Source organism: Electrophorus electricus, chromosome 14, assembly GCF_041902795.1.
Source record: "Electrophorus electricus isolate QZ-2024a chromosome 14, ASM4190279v1, whole genome shotgun sequence".
In the NCBI taxonomy this organism is placed as follows: Eukaryota; Metazoa; Chordata; class Actinopteri; order Gymnotiformes; family Gymnotidae; genus Electrophorus; species Electrophorus electricus.
The window spans coordinates 17,201,244-17,220,563 of record NC_137510.1 but is presented as its reverse complement, the minus strand read 5'-3'; the positions used below and the strand labels follow the sequence as shown (position 1 = coordinate 17,220,563).

The 19,320-nt window shown below is 36.6% G+C and overlaps 3 protein-coding genes across 4 annotated transcripts in view; all 3 read right to left on the bottom strand.

Moving 5' to 3' along the window:
• foxo6a (forkhead box O6 a) overlaps positions 1–6,100 on the bottom strand; it is a 28,571-nt gene extending 22,471 nt beyond the window's left edge. Inside the window, exon 1 of the mRNA XM_027027216.3 lies at positions 3,814–6,100. Coding sequence (XP_026883017.3) covers positions 3,814–4,302 — 489 coding nt within the window. The 5' untranslated portion in view covers positions 4,303–6,100. The remainder of the gene's footprint in view (positions 1–3,813) is intronic.
• A 647-nt stretch (positions 6,101–6,747) lies between these two features.
• med18 (mediator of RNA polymerase II transcription, subunit 18 homolog (yeast)) lies at positions 6,748–11,075 on the bottom strand. Of its 2 annotated transcripts, XM_027027221.3 has the most exons (3): positions 10,751–11,075; positions 10,431–10,505; positions 6,748–10,342 (listed from the first exon to the last, which is right to left on the bottom strand). In XM_027027221.3, the coding sequence occupies exons 2-3, from the start codon at positions 10,501–10,503 to the stop codon at positions 9,789–9,791; spliced, it is 627 nt and encodes a 208-aa protein (XP_026883022.1). In that variant the 5' UTR covers positions 10,504–10,505; positions 10,751–11,075; the 3' UTR covers positions 6,748–9,788. The 2 variants fall into 2 exon arrangements, with proteins under 2 accessions (XP_026883022.1, XP_026883021.1); XM_027027220.3 differs by having other exon boundaries at positions 10,431–11,075.
• Positions 11,076–12,373: 1,298 nt separating this feature from the next.
• LOC113588158 (uncharacterized) lies at positions 12,374–17,936 on the bottom strand. The gene is made up of 6 exons (XM_081696674.1): positions 17,762–17,936; positions 16,021–16,311; positions 15,648–15,920; positions 14,110–14,337; positions 13,675–13,942; positions 12,374–13,525 (listed from the first exon to the last, which is right to left on the bottom strand). The coding sequence occupies exons 1-6, from the start codon at positions 17,829–17,831 to the stop codon at positions 13,504–13,506; spliced, it is 1,152 nt and encodes a 383-aa protein (XP_081552800.1). The 5' UTR covers positions 17,832–17,936; the 3' UTR covers positions 12,374–13,503.
• Positions 17,937–19,320: the final 1,384 nt, after the last annotated feature.

The following is a 19,320-nucleotide window of genomic DNA, read 5'->3' as shown; positions in this document are numbered from 1 at the left end:
CCTAGAGGATACAACTGTGAAGTCTGTGAAAACTGTATAAATACACTCTGTGGTCATCTAGCCCAGTATTCCCAATTCCAGGCCCTTGGATACCACAGCAAATGAAATTTCAGGGGCTTGTTAATTGGGTGATGAGTCGTGCAGTGGAGAGGTACTCAAGGATCAGGAATGGGAAACATTAATCTAGTCAAATATGCATAAATACCCATAAAATATGCATGAGTAAGTCAAATATTGATGCAAGCCTTTTGACCAGCAAACAGGGATTTGTGTCCGAGTTCATTGTGAATACGGATTTCACCTCTGGCTGTAGTAGAGCTACAATAATCACAGCTCTGTGACATCCTGTGTAATCTGTGGAGCACGAATGGCTTTGAAGACTAGGGAGGAGAACGCACCACGAAACCAAGCAGCATGTGACTACTGGCTCAGATGAGTCCAGTCCGGTCAGCACCGCTGCCCCATTGTGTGAGGTACTTAACCTCATCCGTTTTCCCCAAAGTCCCAGATGAGCGGGATTAGGTGGACAGCCTGCTGTGGAAAGCAGAGAAGGACCACCCTGGGTAAGCGAGCAGGCCAGAAGAAAGGCAGGAGGACACAGGGTGGAACTCAGTCATGATCCAGTGGGTGATGCGGCCTGTGTAATCACACTCGCCAGGAAACCTCTCTGTGTTTCTCCCTGCACTGCCTTACTTCCAGCACTCCTTAGCTGTGTTCGCTAGTGACTGTATAATATGAATCAGACAAGGCCTCAGATGACTTTCAATCTTCTGCCCTTAAAAATAGAGTTCTTACTAGTGCTCATAGATTCACTCGTACAGTTTAGAGTGCTAAATAACCCTATTCAAAAGGAATGCTCCACCTTGAAAGCATGGACTACACAAAAGGCCTTACAAAAATGGCAAAAGCACATTCTAATAGCTACAACAACAATAGTGGAGTTCCTGTATGCTGAATCGTGAAGATTCAAGTTCTTTTATGTTTTTCCCAGCACCTCTTTCTCCTTGTCTTTCATTCTTCCTGGCACACACACCCTCATCATGGCATGTGCACTGTGGAAGGCTGCTGACCCTGCTGGCCTAGGCTTTTACCTACAGACACATTATAAATAATGCTCTTGTCACTTAAGATTAGAGCATCTGACTGACTGCCTGGCACCCGATCTGACCTGCCTTGCATCCCCCTAGCATCAGGGTGCCAGGAGTCAGACATTCACATACTCTCTCCCTCTCTATTTACATTAATTTACTTCCCTTTAAGATGTACACGAAGAAGACAGTCTCTAACATAATTAAATAAATTCAGATATTTTCAAAAAAAAGTTAAATGCTGTGTATTGCATAAAAATAAATAAATAAAAATCATGATCTGAGTGCATTCTTTCAAATATTAAAAAAATGACTAAAAATTCGTTTTTAGATGTTTTCCTTTACATTTTCATATACACACAAAAGAAATTAACAAAGTCCTTTGAGCAGCAAATAATTTGCTGCCATGGCATGCTGTCACACTGATCAAAGGTTCCCCTTACACACACATCTAGACAATTCAACATCACCACCTTAGCATTGTCAGTCAGACATAACACACACACACTCAACACAAATTCACTAATACAAATAAAAGACTTACATGCACCTGACCTCTCTAACCAGAGATCACAAACAAGAGCAGAACTGTGGTGGCCTTTGTGAAGGCAATTAAGACTAAGACAAGGTTCTTAGAAATAAACAGGTATTAATAGTTACTTGCTGTTTACAGGAAACAGTAATCTTTATTGGTATAGCACTTTTTATTTTGAGCCCTAAACCCCATTGATTTACACAGGAAATATTAAACAAAGTTCAGTCATAATCTTATTTATGCATTCTGTAATGTTCTTCTTGGAATATATGCCAAATTAAACCAAATGATTTCCCTTTACACCTTATTTCAGCATTTCATTGTATCATTTAAACACCAGAGGAGTTAGTTTGTGGTCCCTTATAATGTGGCCATACATAACTTGCAAGAGAGGGACTCCAAAGGCTAATTTGCTGGTGAGTAAGTAAGACAGAAGATCCCTCATGAATCACCAATGAGGAATTCAGCACAACAAGCTTAGTTAAGGGAGTTTGTTGGCCAAGACCACTGACACGTCCTAAGACCTCACCCTGCTGAGAGACCTTACCCAACAGAAAAGCCACATTCAAATAACTTGCAGCACAACCTCTTTAGGACTGTCTGTTTCCATGACACTTAAACTCTAGCCTATAGGACTGAGTTCAGGGTATGTCCTTGAGCTAGCAGTGTGAGTGTTTATATTTTGACTGCCGGAAACGGGGTCAGAGCTATAAGGGGATATGAGCATGCCTTTAACATCATGCTTAATCACCTTCATTACCTGGGCTTAGGCTGTGTCTGGACAGGCTCTGAAAATAACTGCTGCACTGGTAGACAAGCAGTGATCGTGTCAAACCCCTCAATTTGCCCTTACGTAAGTCCATGCTGGGACAGTCCTGCTAAAGATACAGGGGCATTCTGTGGTTGAGTAGCACAATATCTTGTCACAGTGAAGGGATAATGGAGCTCAGACACCTGTAGACACACCTCAGCACAGCCTGCACAAATAAAACACACAACAGGCCCAAGTGACTAGGCCTGAGGAAACTAAGCGTGCATTGAGCACTTGTAGACTTGTTTTTATGCCCTTTTCCCCACAACCCACAAAGTGGTGAGCCACAGCACTGTGGTCATAGTGGGGTCTTCAGTGTGCATTTGTCTCCCATCAGTGGACATTTTCAGAATGGCCTAACCAATAGTACTGACACTGAGTGAAAAGAGACTGGATAGAAGTCTGGCCCATCACTGTCACTTCACTTAGGTAGCAATGGAATAGCTAAATATTCCTACACATAACTGAGTAACAAAAACATGCCCCTCATGCTTTGCACCAAATAAATGTTCATTGGCAGAGCATGTAAGCACTGAATAGGCAGGACCTTGTCAGCAGGACTGAGTTGCAAGGCAGTGCAGGTTCACATGCAGAATCAGTAGTAGTAGTAGTACTAACACTAACAATTATCACAATTAATATTTTGAGGCATGTTTTATTTATTTTTAAATACTATTTAAAAAAATGTAAATACTAATATTTTTAGAAAATGGAAACTCATGCAGGACATATGAATCCAGAAATGTAATTACTTGCTCTCTGCTGAGAGTGTGAGCTTTAGAAGAAGATGAATAGTGATCTAGTCCTACAACACGAGGATAATCTGTTTAAACATTTTGAAAAGTTAGATGAGTTTTGATAGTGGAGTATGAGCTGTGGACAGAAGTGGGCAGGTGATGTACACTAAATTCTGTATGCCATGGTAGTAGCACTACACCCTTCAAAGAGCATCACTGTTGATTTTGCCCTCAGTTTAAGGTCACCCTGACCAATCTAAAGAGCACTGAGAATTTACTTTTCAGTCCTTTTCCTAAACATTCTCATTTCATATCATTACAAAACACATTAACAATTTCGGTTGTATGTAGATGATTTAATTTTTTTTTTCTTTCAGATGTTTTGCTTTTTGTTCAATTTGGAATTATTATTTTGTCTTCTGTGCATGTCATCGAAATAACACCATTGCCATCTATTAATGGAAGCAAGAAATATTATTAAACCCCGCACTACCATCTGTAATTAACTTTGGGAAACTCCAACAGCAAATCTTTAAAAAGCAGCATGTTTAAATGGAAGAATGTTTAAATGCAAAACCACATCAGGTGCTTATTAGCAGCCTAGTCTCGGACTAAATTCAAAGACATACACGTGTTTATTACCTTCCATCCAGCCGAGCTGTTACTGTCTCCTTTATCCTTGAAATAAGGTACATATCGGACCATCCAGTCGTATATCTGTGACAAGGTGAGTCTTTTTTCAGGAGTGCTTTCGATAGCACGAGTGATGAGGTCCGCGTAAGACAGGTTTCCCCATGCGTTTCGCCGAGATGACTTTGCTTTGCGTAGCTGACCGGCGACGTCGAGCGCAGCCCCTGCCAAACAAGGGAGCGCCGGTGCGGTGGGCGCTGGTGCTCCGGTTGGATGCTTCAACTCTGTCGGCGCGACACTCTTTCTTCCCGCTTTACAAGATGTGACGCTGTCCGGTTCCACCTTTACGAGGGAAAGACCTCCATTAACCTCTTCTGCCTCTGGAAAGTCATCCGGACAAGGCATTGGCCAGGTACACGAACGAGGCCGGCTTTGTGGCTCGAAATCTGGGTCGATATCAACCTGATGCGCATCCAGTTCGTCGTCCTCCATCATCATCATCTAAGCTAAAGAGCGTACTTGGTAAATTTGATGAAGGCGTAATTCCGTGAGGTGAGATGGCTTTTTCAAAGCGCACTACCTGACAGTCGATCTGTCTGTTTAAATAGAAGAATAGCGAATATCGTAGGGTACCCGAGGAGCATAGAAACACATAATTTTGAATGTAAAGCTCGCAAGCTCAGTATCCAACGTGTAAGAATCGTTGCACCAAATGAAACATTTTTAGGCATTTTTATTAGACTAAATTTACATCACCAACCATCAAATAAATCTTCCAAGCATCCTTTTCCAGTCAGTCCAAATCAAGAGCAGTCAGTGATGAGGGGGCTTGTCAACGTGTAGATGATCGTGCTTTTAATTAAGCCGGGTGCAACAGATGATATCTAAAGCATCCAAGATGCAATGTATTGTAAGTGCTCGGAAAAGTTCCATCTTACTGCTGTGAAAGACGTCAAAAGTAAATAACTCTCCAATTAAGCATGTTATCTCCACGAAACAGCGATAAATCCTTGAAAACAAATTCTTCAGTGTGAACTGAACAATGTAATGTACACAGTCATACGTTCATTCTTAGCCTATTGATATGGTGACACGTCATAGTTCAAATAAAGGAAATCCGTCCAAAATATTCCAGACACCTTTTCATTTTATGTTCAGAATTTCACGCATCGTCGCCTGCAGCATGTTTTCCTCGCGACTATATTCCGCTCGTTGAAATCCTTTTCATACACTGATATGCTCAGCCCTCTTACCGGTTGTAAAATGATGACGCGCCTGCGATGTAGAGTTCAATAAATGTAGCTTGCAGATAATTGGTCAGAGTGAAGACGGGATTCACTCTCCGCGTGCAGGCTGAATGAGAGCGTCTCTTTATTTTGTATATTTATACGTTGGAGATCAATTCAGACACTTTTCCGTATGTACAAATGCCTTAAGATGTTTCGACTAGCGATATGCATCTTTGCCAAATAAATCACAACCGTACAGTGAACACTGAATAACAAAAGTTTTAAGAGACCTCACCCACGAGCTTTGTGTTCACATGAGAGACGCGTTATTCTGTATGACAGAAGAGTACCCGACTCTTGTGTAATTACAATCAAATCTTTTAAGTGTCGTCTGATGCATGTTGTGTTGTAACGTCCAGTCACCCCAAGGGGCTATTCATATCAGTTATTTTCGCAGTGGAGCTCTAGAAACTCTTCTCATTTGTGTGCGTAACAAAGGATTTCACCAGTTCCCAGTTCGCCAGTTTTTATTTTGTTTTGGTTTTATTTATTTAGATTGTATGTCCCGCCACTACTTCGTTGATTTATAAAGATGAGTTATCTCTTTGTCTAATAACGTAAATTGATTGCCAACCTAAAATATTAATTACTCCAGTCTGAGTTTGAAAACGTTCAGAGAATAACATTTAATGATATATCACTAATGAAACAGAAATCTTACAAAACGACAGTCACTACTACCATAAACTAAATATATGTACTAACAACCGAGCATGGTTCTTTTGTGGACTATTACTCCACAAATCATAGTACTTTGCAGTGGACAATCAGCCTGCGTTTTGCGCTGTGTCGCCGCCTATTGATCAATTTCGCTGCCACAGCTGCACAGCAGTGAGGGGGACAAACTTAGGGTGATACACTAACGTTTTTTAGACTTCTCTTGCGTTCTTAAGAGTGAACTTGACCGATTCAGCACACTACCAGAGTTCAAGAACAGATGTTTAAATATAGTTATGATTTTATTCTTGACGATGACACCTTGATCCATCTAAAACGTCCACGACCAAAGTCTTGTGTGAAACTTTCCACTGTAGGCTTTTAATTGCGACTTAATATCACTTTAAGTCCTATCAACAGCTCCATTTTATGTAGGTTTTTAATAAACCACACTATTGTATTAACTTCACAGAAGGTGTGCTTGGCTATTTGGGCAGTAAAGAAAATAGATTTATTTAAAAATACACCCCTTATTTACAAAGTTAATTACTAAAGTTTTTGAAAGGTTTTTTGTTGTTGTTGTTTTACACAATTTCTTTAACTGACATCAAATAAAACATTCGACTTTGGAGGATAAGGCTGACAAAAGATGAGTGCCCTCAGACATTCCACAAGTGACATAAGTTACCACAATCCAAATCCACAAAACATGTTCATATACAAGCAGGAATTCTTCCGTCTCCACCCAGCACTCCCACTATTTGGGCACACTCAAATGTTACACAATAGACCCACAGAATCTGCAACATGTAGTGCCATTTACTATAGAATTACAATTGTGCTATGGCATATAAAAACATAGAGCATATGTGAGGTGTTCTGATGAGTAGTGTGCAACCATGTATTTCACAAACAGTGCCCCAGTGTTCGGGTATAAACTATTTGGTTCTGCACACAACTTTTACATGGCACACCCAGTGACAGGACTTACAATACAAAGGCCAGGGGACAGATTTTAATTGCTGCAGTTCAAAAAAGGGACTTATACCACATGGTGTAATGACATTACAATTACAGACTGTAGACCATATCATCTCAGGATGCACAGTTCATCAGCCACCTTCTGTCACATTCATCACTGCTGACCAGATATTTGGGTAGTGGGCCAACACATTAACACTGACATAGAAGAGACATAGTTGTGGGTGTTAAGCTGGTATAAGGTTATCAGGCACAGCAATATAGGTGGGGTTGTTACACATCAGTGTCACTACTTGGATGAGTTATCTGCCACCCAAAAATATCCAGCCAACAGAAGCTGTGTCAGAAAATGACCACTGATAACATTCTGAAGGATGACTAACATAAGCTGTACATGGCAAAACCTATAGACTTTTACTGTACATGTAGAAAGTTTGGGTTTTTTAATTAAATGTGCATGTCCAACCCATTGAATGAATTGAGATACAACATAAAGAAGAAGAATGGTACATATAAAACAAATACACAGACTCATAGAAGGTGGAAGATAAAGCAGTAATGGGTCTGCTCGTGTTAGCATCAGAACATGTTCAACCAGGCTGCTTTTTACACTCCATACCAGTAAATCATTGCAGCCATTAGGTCTATCTGAAACATGAGAGGGGAGCAATGCTACTTTGTGTTCAAAAAGGCAAAAACACGGATCTAATTTTAAAGACTTTTTCCACAGTGGGTGGGTGGATGGATGGACGGACCTACAACACCTCTCTACATTTGATGTTACATAATCCTATATTCCTCAGTTCAACTATCTGGACAGACCTGGGAAAACAATATGAATCTATACATCTTCCAAAAAATGTATAAATGAAGTCCATCTCAAGTGAACATTAATGACAAAGAAAGAGTTTGCAATCTTCTACAAAACAGGTAAGAGTGGATTTCACCCTTCCATGGCACTGGCCCAGATTTGCCTGCTTATAATACTTTCTGCCTCTGGCAACAGTCGGCTTATCATGACAGAGATCTTGGCACTGATCCTTCTCTAAAATGCAGAGAATGTTCAGAGATGCAGGACTGTCAAAAGATAGGCCTAAGGGCCTCAGTTAAGACAGGGCTAGTGCTTTAAAAATAACCAAGAGTGCAGGTAACGTCTCTTTCACACACGGGAGACGCTGATAGAGTTTCAGCTAATATGATCTGACACACATATCTAATCCCATTCACAAATAAGTAACTAGCACAATAAATCTCCTAAGGGAGGAAGCAATTTGGATTGGCACTGCTTTCCACACCTAGAATGCAGTGCCCAGTGGTACAAGACAATCAACAGTCCTACTGCAATGTTATTTCTTGTCAGATGGCATTAACATAATGTGCATAAGTCAAACAAACAACAAATAAATATGCTCTCATGAGGAATCCATGTAACCTAGGTTAAGCTCCTGAACTCTAAAAAGCCATTCAAGATGAGGTAAGAAACATTTAATGGGCAGCAGATTTCATTTTAAAGTGATAAAATGACAAAAGGCTATAGAGGGAAAGCAGACAAGGCCAATCGCTATCAAGGAATTTTTGTTCATGCTTAGGTCACATTTCCTATGAACATCAGACAAAGGCCTATAATGAGCATATTATAAGAGGATTCAGTGTTATCAAAACATTCCAACACCAACATTCTGCATCCAATGTAGATAAGCCAAAAAAGGAAACTGCCATTTCAAGGATTAGGAAATGGTACAATGAATTGCATCTATGTGATGTGTTAAAAATACGTAAATATATTTTATTCTGTTGCTCATGATATATTCCTAGAATCCATTCATCGTTTATGGTTATAACATCCATGTCTTTGGTTATAAACATTAATGCACCCCCCCCCCCCCCAAAAAAATTCCCCCCAAAGATTTTAGAAAAAAAGATAACAAAGGCAGTACATCACCAGCTTTGTGTGCCAGTCTCCCATTTCTCAAACTAGTTATAGCAATGAGGTGGTATAAAACTGACTTAGATATCGGTGCAAGGAAATGGAATTTAGCAATTCCATAAATACCTCTCAAACCAAAATGCAACCACTTCATCAAAGGCAAATTTGACCAGGCCAATAATTTGTCTCCATTCAAATGATTGTGTAAAGCCTAAAAAAAGAAATTAATGGTAAATTTGCTCATACATTTTAAAGAGTGGGACCCCAGTTGGAGCCCTCGAAGAGTAATGGCCTCATCTCTAGCTGCCATCTCTGGTGTCAGCTCTCATGAGTTAATAGTGGAGATGAGAGTGGATAGGAAAGAAATATCTGCACTTTTCTGACAGGGAAGAAAAGAGTGCTTTCACACGTCCATGTATCATTAAGCAATTGAGGAAGCTAATTAGAAATGGTGGTGGAGGTGGGGGGGATAGATCTTGCACCTAATAATTGCCATAGCAACTGCATCTCTCACATGCTAGATTTAAAAGACATGCCACTCAGTGCTGGGCCAGCAAAAACTTATACTGGAGTAAGAGAGCCACCTAGTGCAAAAAAGTGAAAATATACAAATGTTTATAATGCTAACAAAGATCAGATAGCTCCATCTAGACACCTAATTCCACTGAATACAAGAACCAAAACATTGCCTGCCAATGCAAAAGTAACAGAGAAATGATGCATTTTGAAAATAAGCAAATATTCTTAAATATTTTTGTCCTCTTATAATCCAACTATTGTCTAGACTAAACAGCATTTTTATACAGTTTCTAAATTTAAAAAGTCAAGATTGTTCACAAAAACAGTATCCAGTTTGGGATGCAGGGCATTTCATTGAATGAAATGTGTAGACTTATTACCACTTCAAATAATGCTCACAGTTTAACTCATTCCACTATTACAGCACATTATTTATTGAACAAGATCTAATTTCTTGACTTCAAATTATTTAGTTGCTGGGTAGAGCTGATGCATTTGTTATTTAGCGACAAAGACATACAAACTTTTAATTTTTGAAAAATTAGAAACAGTCAGATACTGTGTTGTCTTAATCTAATTTTTGGAATGGTTTAGATCTGTTCTTATAATAGAATTTACATGAGTCTTTTAGGATCAATCTTTTCCAGGTGCACCAGTGGCTTGAGCTGCTCTGCAAAGCTGCGCATATCCTCAGATACTGTGTCTTGTCCAGCTGGTGCCAACACACTAAGTTCCACTAGATAGGATAGTGACAATGGTTCAGTGTTGTCTGTGTTGCCAGGCACAAGCACACGAGATAACTTGCTCACCACCACTTTGAGTGCACCTTTCCGAAAAATATGCCCTTTGGCCACAAACTCATGGTCCATTCGGAAGCCCATCTCGTTAAGGAAGTCCGGCAGGCTGTGGGAGGCTGCAACATCCACACAGTTCCGTACCAGGGCATGACGACTCTTGTCTCCCACCTCTGGCTGGCCAAGGTAACGTAGGTGCCAGGGAGCAGTGGGGTGAGCAAGAGAGCGCCTGGCTCGCAGGATGAAAGGGTTTCCCTGCTGACCTTTGAGAAGGTAGACTAGCTCGTGGTCAGCAAAGCTTTCAGGTTCCATGTTGTCACACAGACCTCTTAGACGATGGAGCAAACTGTCCAAGGACTGGTCCAGTACACTGCCTATGCCAAAACGGTTCTAAAATTAATTTGTGCACAAAGTACATATTACAATAGGTATTCTATGCAGCTTGAAAACAAATTCATTTACCTTGCAGTAAATACTCCATCATGTTAATCGTGCCCCCTGTAACTGGCATTACGGTGACTGGTGGAGCTTCCATCGCTCAATTATCAAAAATAAGGCGACACAAAGTAAACAGACTAGCGTTAACCTAGCTAGCTAGTTAGCTATTTGTTATCCTCGATTCCAGACCGACTAGAAAGACAAGCTAAAATCCAAGTTAGCTGGTTAGCTAGTTAGCTAGCTACGTTGCTTAAGAAAGTAAAGTTAACTGCGGATATATTATGAAGTAGGGAACAAAAGTGCAATTACTTCTAAACAATTTTTTATATATGCAGTGCACTTACAAGAGTCGTTAGCTACTGGCTACGTCTGAATCTATCAATCTGCACGACGGGAAAAAACGACCATTTGGGGTTCGTCATGGCAGCATAATGACGTCCCACACCGCCAAACGTTGGAAGGAAGTCAAGGCCGCGTCAACTGACAAAGTAAGAAGTAATACGTGTCGACTACCAGGTACCTAACAGTTACCACTCCCTACTGTAGGCAATACATATAACGGTGATATGTAAATATTCTTCTCATTTACTTATTTAAATATTGTCTGCCTCAGTAACCTCTAATTAGGTAAGCTGGCTGTTTATTTTAGAGGCTTTGGTGTCGCGCATGCTCCTTTGGCATCACTTTCGCTCTTTCATGTACTAAAAACTTTCTTCAAAATAACAGTTTGAATGCACACTCTTTAAAACGATAAATATCATTTAACAATTCTAATTAAATTGATTTCACGTTAGCGCTTTTGTTAGCGTTGTGTTTTGTTATTTGTTTTCCACCTAACAAGTAATTTTGTCATTGGCTTATAATTAGTAACATACCATACAAATATATCTGAATATACTGTTGCTTTATGACACAGACAAGTTTATTGCTCTGCTCAAATATTTTTTAAATTCACACCTTATGGAGAAAAAGGAAAAAACTATGCTGTGCCATGTTTTATAAAATGCATTATTGTGCTTGTGCTGTTGATGGGCAACACCACATTACTGAACATTAGAAAAACCATAGGTCATGTAGGAATAAGTATTAAAGGTTAAACCTTTTTTTCTCTATCCCAATGAGTTTTGGAGTTTATTCTGTATTTAATATATCTAAAAATAAATTTAAAATGTACTTTATTTCAAGTCAAATACTCAATAAAACCACTGAGCTATATTGCTACTTACTATTGGGGTGGGTAGGAATGTTATGAGAAAAATAATGCAGAGTATTTATCATTCTGGTTAATAGTTTGCATCAAAAGGAGATCCAAAGTTTCAATAGACCATGAAAATTCAGCCTACCACTAAATAGATGGCACTTGAGAATTTGTGTTGTGTCAAAGAAAAATGTTGTCAGGCATGTCTGAAGTTTCCTTTCCATACCTCAGCGAGTGACTAATGCATGGTTAGAGTAGCAAAACCACAGAATGCAAAGTGGCTTCAGTGTCTCACATGTCTTCAAAGAGATCTAAATCACTCCTTGGTTCACAAACATTTGAAAAGCAGTAAATGATGTGGATTGGAAATTACCCGAATCACCTAAAATAACTATATATATATAAGATTAAATAGACAAAGGGGTTTTTGCTTTTGGTTGTTGCTCTCTGTGCACAGAACAGTTTTAAGATGCAATGCCAAGTACACGGTGTGGGATGTGTGAATAATATCAAAATATTATATGTAGAGTGCGTGAGACATTTCACAAGTTAATAATTCTGAATGTGGTATTATACCCACATTTGTAGATATATCATATGGTACAAAATATACAAGCTTATCAGCCACATTATTGGTTATGACTGCTCTATATCTCTACCTAGTAGGCTGCAAGAAACCTTTTTTTTTTTCATTTTAAAAGTCAATCATAAATTGGATAACCTGGTTTTCACCAAAGAACCGGTATTAGCTGCTTTTAATGTCAAAAACTGTAAAAATATATTTGTACATGTAATGTAAATATACAAAATAAGTTAAATATAGTTTTCATATATACACATATTCAAATATAGCCAAAACCTTGGACGTTATTAAACGTTATTAAACCTAGCACGTTATTAAATATGCAGAAGATCACAACAGTCAAAGTTAACACCAGACACAGACACAACAGTCAAAAGAAATACAGAAGTTTGCATCAAGTCATTTACATCAAGGTGTTTTATTCAAGCTGGTGTTAACTTGAATTATACTGCTATCAAAACTGAGAATGAGAACATGACATGACAAAACAGTGGCAATAAGACACACTGACATGGCTGGAGGGTGGGATTTACAAAACACACATAAAGTACAACTGATACTCTACATGCATTAAAATTGTTTTTGTAGTAATTACTACAGTGATGTCCATAAAAGGTCAAAGCCCCACACATCAAATGAATGCATCCCTTTGTTTAATCACATTTTACTGGCTAACAGCTGCTATAAGAAAAAAAGGATTAACAAATCAGGATATGCATATTTTTCCTGTTTCTGTTCAAAAGCTATAGCCAGCTAGCTTAACTAGTAATGGATGTTTGGTCACATAAATGTAAAAAAAAAAATAAATTCAACAACTTTATTAGTTTAGTTCTGAAAGTCAATAGCAATGAAAATATTTTATACAAAACAATGGAAGTATTTTATGTCCTATGCCTATTCATGTTTTTAATGTGGCAAGTTAAATGGTAGCTCATGCCTTTGAAAATGAAATGACAAACAGTGAAATGACAAATTTTTAAAGTTTTCTCCTGCTTCTAGAGGTGTCAAGTACTACATTGCACTTGTCATGTTAATTTTAAAAGGCAATATCATTTAGCATTTTTCCTAATCTTCCCTGAAATTAATTCCTGATGACAACACTGGTAAGACAAAGCTAAGAATTGTTTTTTGGTTGCAATACATTTCATAAATGCCAACTCAATGCACAATAAACACATAACATTTAATTAATCAATTATGTTTGCTCAAAATACAGTAATAGTGTCATTTTTCATAAGCTTTAATTTGACTGTACACACACTCATTTTCAGGTGTTATGACATTCTGATAGCTACGAATTTCCAGAGTAGAATAAATCACCTGAGACTCATTTTCATCCTTTAGTGAGAGGAACAAACAAAATAATAACAGTGTTTTAGTGTTAAAGGTAAAGAAAGTTATCAGACCTGTAATTGTTTTCATACATTTGGATACAGAAAATACTGCAAAAGCAATATGATACAGACAAAATAGTGCAACATAATTACCTCTGAACACCTGGTTGTTTGTTGAAAATGTCTGTCAGAGCTCTTGTCTGCAAAATAACAACAACAAAAAAACTATTACACACATACAAACCTACATGCACGGTTTGAATAATATTCTTCTCACCTGTATTTGCTCTTTGTAAAACCCATAAACATATGATAACTATAATGATGAGGATGAAAAAAACAGCTGTTAACATGCTTATGAATACAGCTCTTCGTGATGGGGTGATGGATGCATCATTCACTGTAATGCCTGAAGTGATATCTGAAATTGAATCAAATGTACAGTTCAATGAATAAATCTTACACATCTTGACCAAAATCCTTTAGATAAAAAAAGATCTCACTGAGATGATCCATGTCAGGGTACTCCCAACATTAGGTGATTTAATTAAAAAGCATTAACTAATCCTAATTACCATGAGTAGTTACCTGATTGTGTGGTAGCATGGTCCATCTCAGAACTGGGTCTGTTCATCTTCACACTGCTACGATGAAGGCTGCAGCTCACAGAACTCTTTGAATTGTTTACTCTACTTGCAATAGAGATGTTCCATTTATCTGTCACATAAACAATTGCGCTTTCCTTTTCTGCCTCAATGTCCATGTCACAGTAAAGGGTACAAATCTGGGGTGAATCACTCATCTTCATATCTGCAACTGTGAAAAATAAATATGATACAATTTTATGTCTCACAGAGACACTGTAAGGTCACATTGATTTTTATTTTACTAATCACACTGATGAAAACACAGGGAGGCATGTTTTCTGTGATGCAAAGAACATGGACAGACTTGCAGAATTGAGGCATAAAATAGACTTCAAATATAAAGATGGAAATGCACAGAATTTGACATTTTAATGATTTTCATACTCCTTCAGTTTTAATGTTAAAACCACTAAATTTGTCATACTGAACTACTGTTCCCAATCACCAAACTGGCCTAACAACACTCTACCTACCGCTTCTATGCTTTCATTCATCCCTCCATACTCCTATAGAAACTCATTGATTTTGATGCTACTTGAATATTCATCACACTTCATAGAATTATTCAACAGCAGACTTTCTAAGTAAAAAGCATACCAAGTTAATAATTTCATGTCTACCTATTGAGCCATTCAATGAAACTATCTGAAATTATCAAAACTAATAATAGCCTAGGATAATTGATGGCAGAATAATTTAACCTAATTTTGTACATAAAAAGTGGCACAAATTATTTTTTATTAACAAAATACTTTAATTAGTTTTGCTACTCCATTGTATTAACAGCTGTGTTCATTTGAAAATCATTGACTTCAGTTTGAAACCATTGACTTCAGTTTGATCTATGTTTGCAGAAATGTGCTAAATTAAGAATAAATCTTAGGACCTAAGTTTCACATTATATAGGGACATATCTGAAAGGACCAAGTCATATCGAATTTTAAACAACACATTTTTTTAGCAAATCAATAAAGTAGAGCATTTGTAGAATGAAATTAGGGGTTGGTCCCATGTAAAAAAAAAAAAAAAAAGATGTTAAATATTTTGAGAACAATAAATGATAAAACTCTTAGCAAACATAGAAAAATTAAAGACAAGTAAAATATTGAACATGTTTAGATTTAAATAATGAAAACTATGAAATCTGAACCATATCGTATAATAAATGAGTAAAAACCTGCCTGAGCTGGTTAGGCAACTGAAATGTACTAAATCAGTTGATGAAAAGTGTACTGTTGTTTTTGTTGTTAATAATGGTCTTAACAAATCATGAGATTATACTATATAAAAGTAAATTATTATTCTACAAAAAATTTTGTTGTTTACATAATAAAATTGCCTGATTTCTTAATATTCTAGACAAAAATCACTGACATTTTCTATTTAACACTGACTGAATTAATAGATTAGAATATTTGGTAATGTGTAAGGAGATAAGGACTTCATAAAGCCAAAGATTACTGCTTGGATGATGCTTACCTGTAAGTACACACAGAGCCACAGTGCAAACTATATGCTTTAGCCCAGTTGATATCTCTCTCCAGCAGTTGTACTCTCCTGCATCAGATGGCTGAACATCCAAAATTAACAAAAAACCTTTATCTCTCAGTTTACGTTTTACAGGAGTTGCAGTGTTTTGGACATGTGTGTCAAACTTCCAGCCTAATTTCAGATCCAACCGATGGGGACAACTATAACTGAAACTATCACCTTGAATGATAAATTGTCTTTTCACTGATGGACAAAATGTGCCTGTAAATGGAAAAAGATGGTGAGTGTCCTCTAAAGCATTATTTTAAACTGGTCTTAAAGAACACTTTTAGAATATCTTTCAAGATTGACTTCTACTTACCATACTGAGCTATCAAAGATATTTGTTTACTGTCATTACATTTCTGTGTGCAAACTTGACAATAATATGTCCCTTCATTGAGGTCTGAGAAGTGACTGATTTGTAAAGAGAAGTTGTTGAGAATCTTTGGCCCATTCTTCATTGTTTTGTAAAAAGTGAAGCCATTAGCTTCATTTACAAGAATTTCAAATGTATTGTTTCTTTTGTACATCCATTTGGCAGTTTTGTGACCAGCATAACCCTCACAGGGCATTGTAATTGTGCTTCCAAGAGGCACAAGTTTGACAGAGGCTACAGATAATAAAGAAAAAAAAAAGGTATAGGTATTTTAAAAAGGTATAAAAAGATGCCTGTTTTAAGGTTTTGAAAATTAAAGTCAATGTTGAAGACAGTAAAAGGAAACCATGGTAAGAGTCAGTAGCCAATGAAGAAATAATAATATACTTGTTCTTCAAATTTGAACTTTTGAAATTGGAAAAATGATTATGCATTTGTGATATGTAACCTATAATACAATTGATTAATTGGTTGAGATAAGTAGGATTACCCCAAGACACAATTTTGAAAGAAACAAACATTAAAATGTAGCTACAAATTTTAAAATTTCATATTGGATTTTGAATTTGGATCGGCTTTTAGTAGTGGAATCTAATTTCAGTTATTTGATCTGATGCAGTTGGCAAACTGTAATTAGAAAACCGTAAATAAAGAATTAGAAGATAATTATTCTAGGCAAACTAAGATTCAATAAACCAAAACATCTGCAGAATAAAACAAATACAGTACATGCAAAACCTGTCCTGTGCAAAAAAAATTAAATCATTATACAATTCATATTTTAAGGCACTAGGCCAGTAAGTACATTTGTTACTACTACATATTACCCTACATAAGCATTTAATTGGAAATGGAAGACAAGACAATTAAATCTAGTAACGTGATTTCAAATCATTTAAGAATTAGGTCACAATGGTAAATGGTAAAATTTTGTTCTCTAATATTATGATAGGGTAAAGTGAGTATCATTTAAGAACTTTAACTAGTAAACTAGTAACTCTTCAAAATTAAGACTTTGTTCTTTGTAGTCTCCATATGTATTTCTAATCTAACCTAGTCAAAAGCTAGATTTATATAAAGGTATTTTTTAAATGTGCAAATATTAGTTTTGTTGATTATTTACTAAAAATGACCTTATTTTAAGGCACTAGGCCTTAGTTGGAAAGCTGATTTCATGCTCACAGAAAGGAATCCATTGTGAGATTGTTTGTGCTTAGTGATTCCTTATTAAATCCATAGCCTGACTGAGGAGAGTTGGTTTTAAATTAAACTCTAGACTTTGCAGTGGCTTAATTCCTCTGAAAAAAAGTATGTTAAAATCTGAATGAAATAGTATGAAGTAAGCCAAAGAAATTGAACATTTGAATTATAATGTAAAAGTACTGAAATTGGATAACATATTATATAATGATATTATATAATAGTAATTATAAAAGTTTTAATAATAGTAATCTGTATTAATGATTATATATTTATTATTAGCTATTATTATGGAAATTGTGAAAGTATCAATATATTCATGTTGAGCAATATAATGGAGAAATGTACAATGTGTAATTGGTTAATTTTTCATTATCTTAATTTCAATTCAATATAAAGTGTCAGTACTTTGTTTATGATATGATTTGAAGTATAATTAATGATAAGTTCTCAGATGGGCTGTAATTGGTAAAGTGGTTCTTACCTTTCACTGAATCAGGTGAATATGTTCTGATAGTGTGTAAGAACAAGATAAAGCACAAGATTCTTCTCATATTTAAAGCAGTCTGTTTAACATGTAGACACAATGCAAAAATAACACACTATAGCTGGGGCTCTGAATGCTTTCTGAGGTGTCTTACTCAAAAGGTCAGTGTTGCACAAAAAAGCAAGGTTATGTTTTCCACTCCAACCCCCCTGGTGTGACTGTTTATATGGACAGAGTCAACAACCACAGAATGAGAATGTGCTCACATTTACAACTGCATTCACAGTTTGTGTGGCTTAACCAACTTCAAGGGTAGTATAAAAAAAACATGATGCAAAGAGGAAAATATCCTCATATGATTGAAGCGAGTGTATGCATTATTCCACCATTTATGCTTTTTTCACTGCAGTGTGAAACACCAATAATGATGTTCAACTACTTATGTTCTTATGGCTGTTGCATTATAAAGATGAAAAATCAGACAAAAAATGTGCAGAGCAATCATCAGTGTAAAAGTTGACGAGTTGTTGCATTCATCACCATAAGCATCATGCTAGTATATTCTAACTTTAGTTCCACATAGATAATGAGCTTGCTAAATAGTTGGTCAAATGAACAGATTTACCATCAGCATATTGTCAACTACTTTCATTTGTGTAAATGCAGAAGTTGACTTGTGAAACAGAAAAGGTTATGATAAAAATGTTAAATAATTTTGTTATTTGACTCAATGTTATATGACTGAACACCTGGAACTTCCAGCAGATTAAACTTTTAACTAAACAACACATAATGTAATTCATGTCTGGTAATAAAACAAGTTCTCAAATAGAGAACTATATATTTGACAAAGAGTTAATTTCCCACAAAGATAATTACTTTTACCATTTTTTTGTCTAACTAAAAGTCAAAATGACAATGACAATTAATATGGAATACCAAACAAATCCATGCCACCAAATTCTAAAGTTCACAATGTTAATTTGCTTGTTTTTATTAATACAACAAATACTAAGTTTGGTCCAAAATTTGGCCACCATTATGAAATCATTGAGAGTCAAAGGTAACTGCTCATTTCAAAAGACTTGTTCCTTTTCATTCAGTGTAAGGTATTGTACATGCTCTTTTGCCTCCAGTGTTTATTTTCCACATCTTTACATTATGTACCTGCTTATGCAATGGGTCTAAGGTTTGTGATAGGTGGTGCTAAAATTATTTTTTTTGTTGCATAGAACAATCCATAGACTATAAAACTGTCTTTTTGCACAGTCTCATGCATTATGTAGTATTATTATTTTTTTTTTACTGTAGTCTGTTTGCACTGCCGATGCTAGACTGATGTACACACATTACACTCATGCCACAAAATCTTACATTTTCTAAACCATTAGAAGGTTTTCATGGATAACCATTTAAAAATATGGTCCATTTGTGCCTCATAAAGGTTTGCTACTGCAGTATTAATGTTTATATGATCATGAGTTTGCAAGCTTCACAGGAGGCTTGTCTGTGTCAGGAGACTACCACAAATCTGTCATGCTGATGTGAAACTTCAG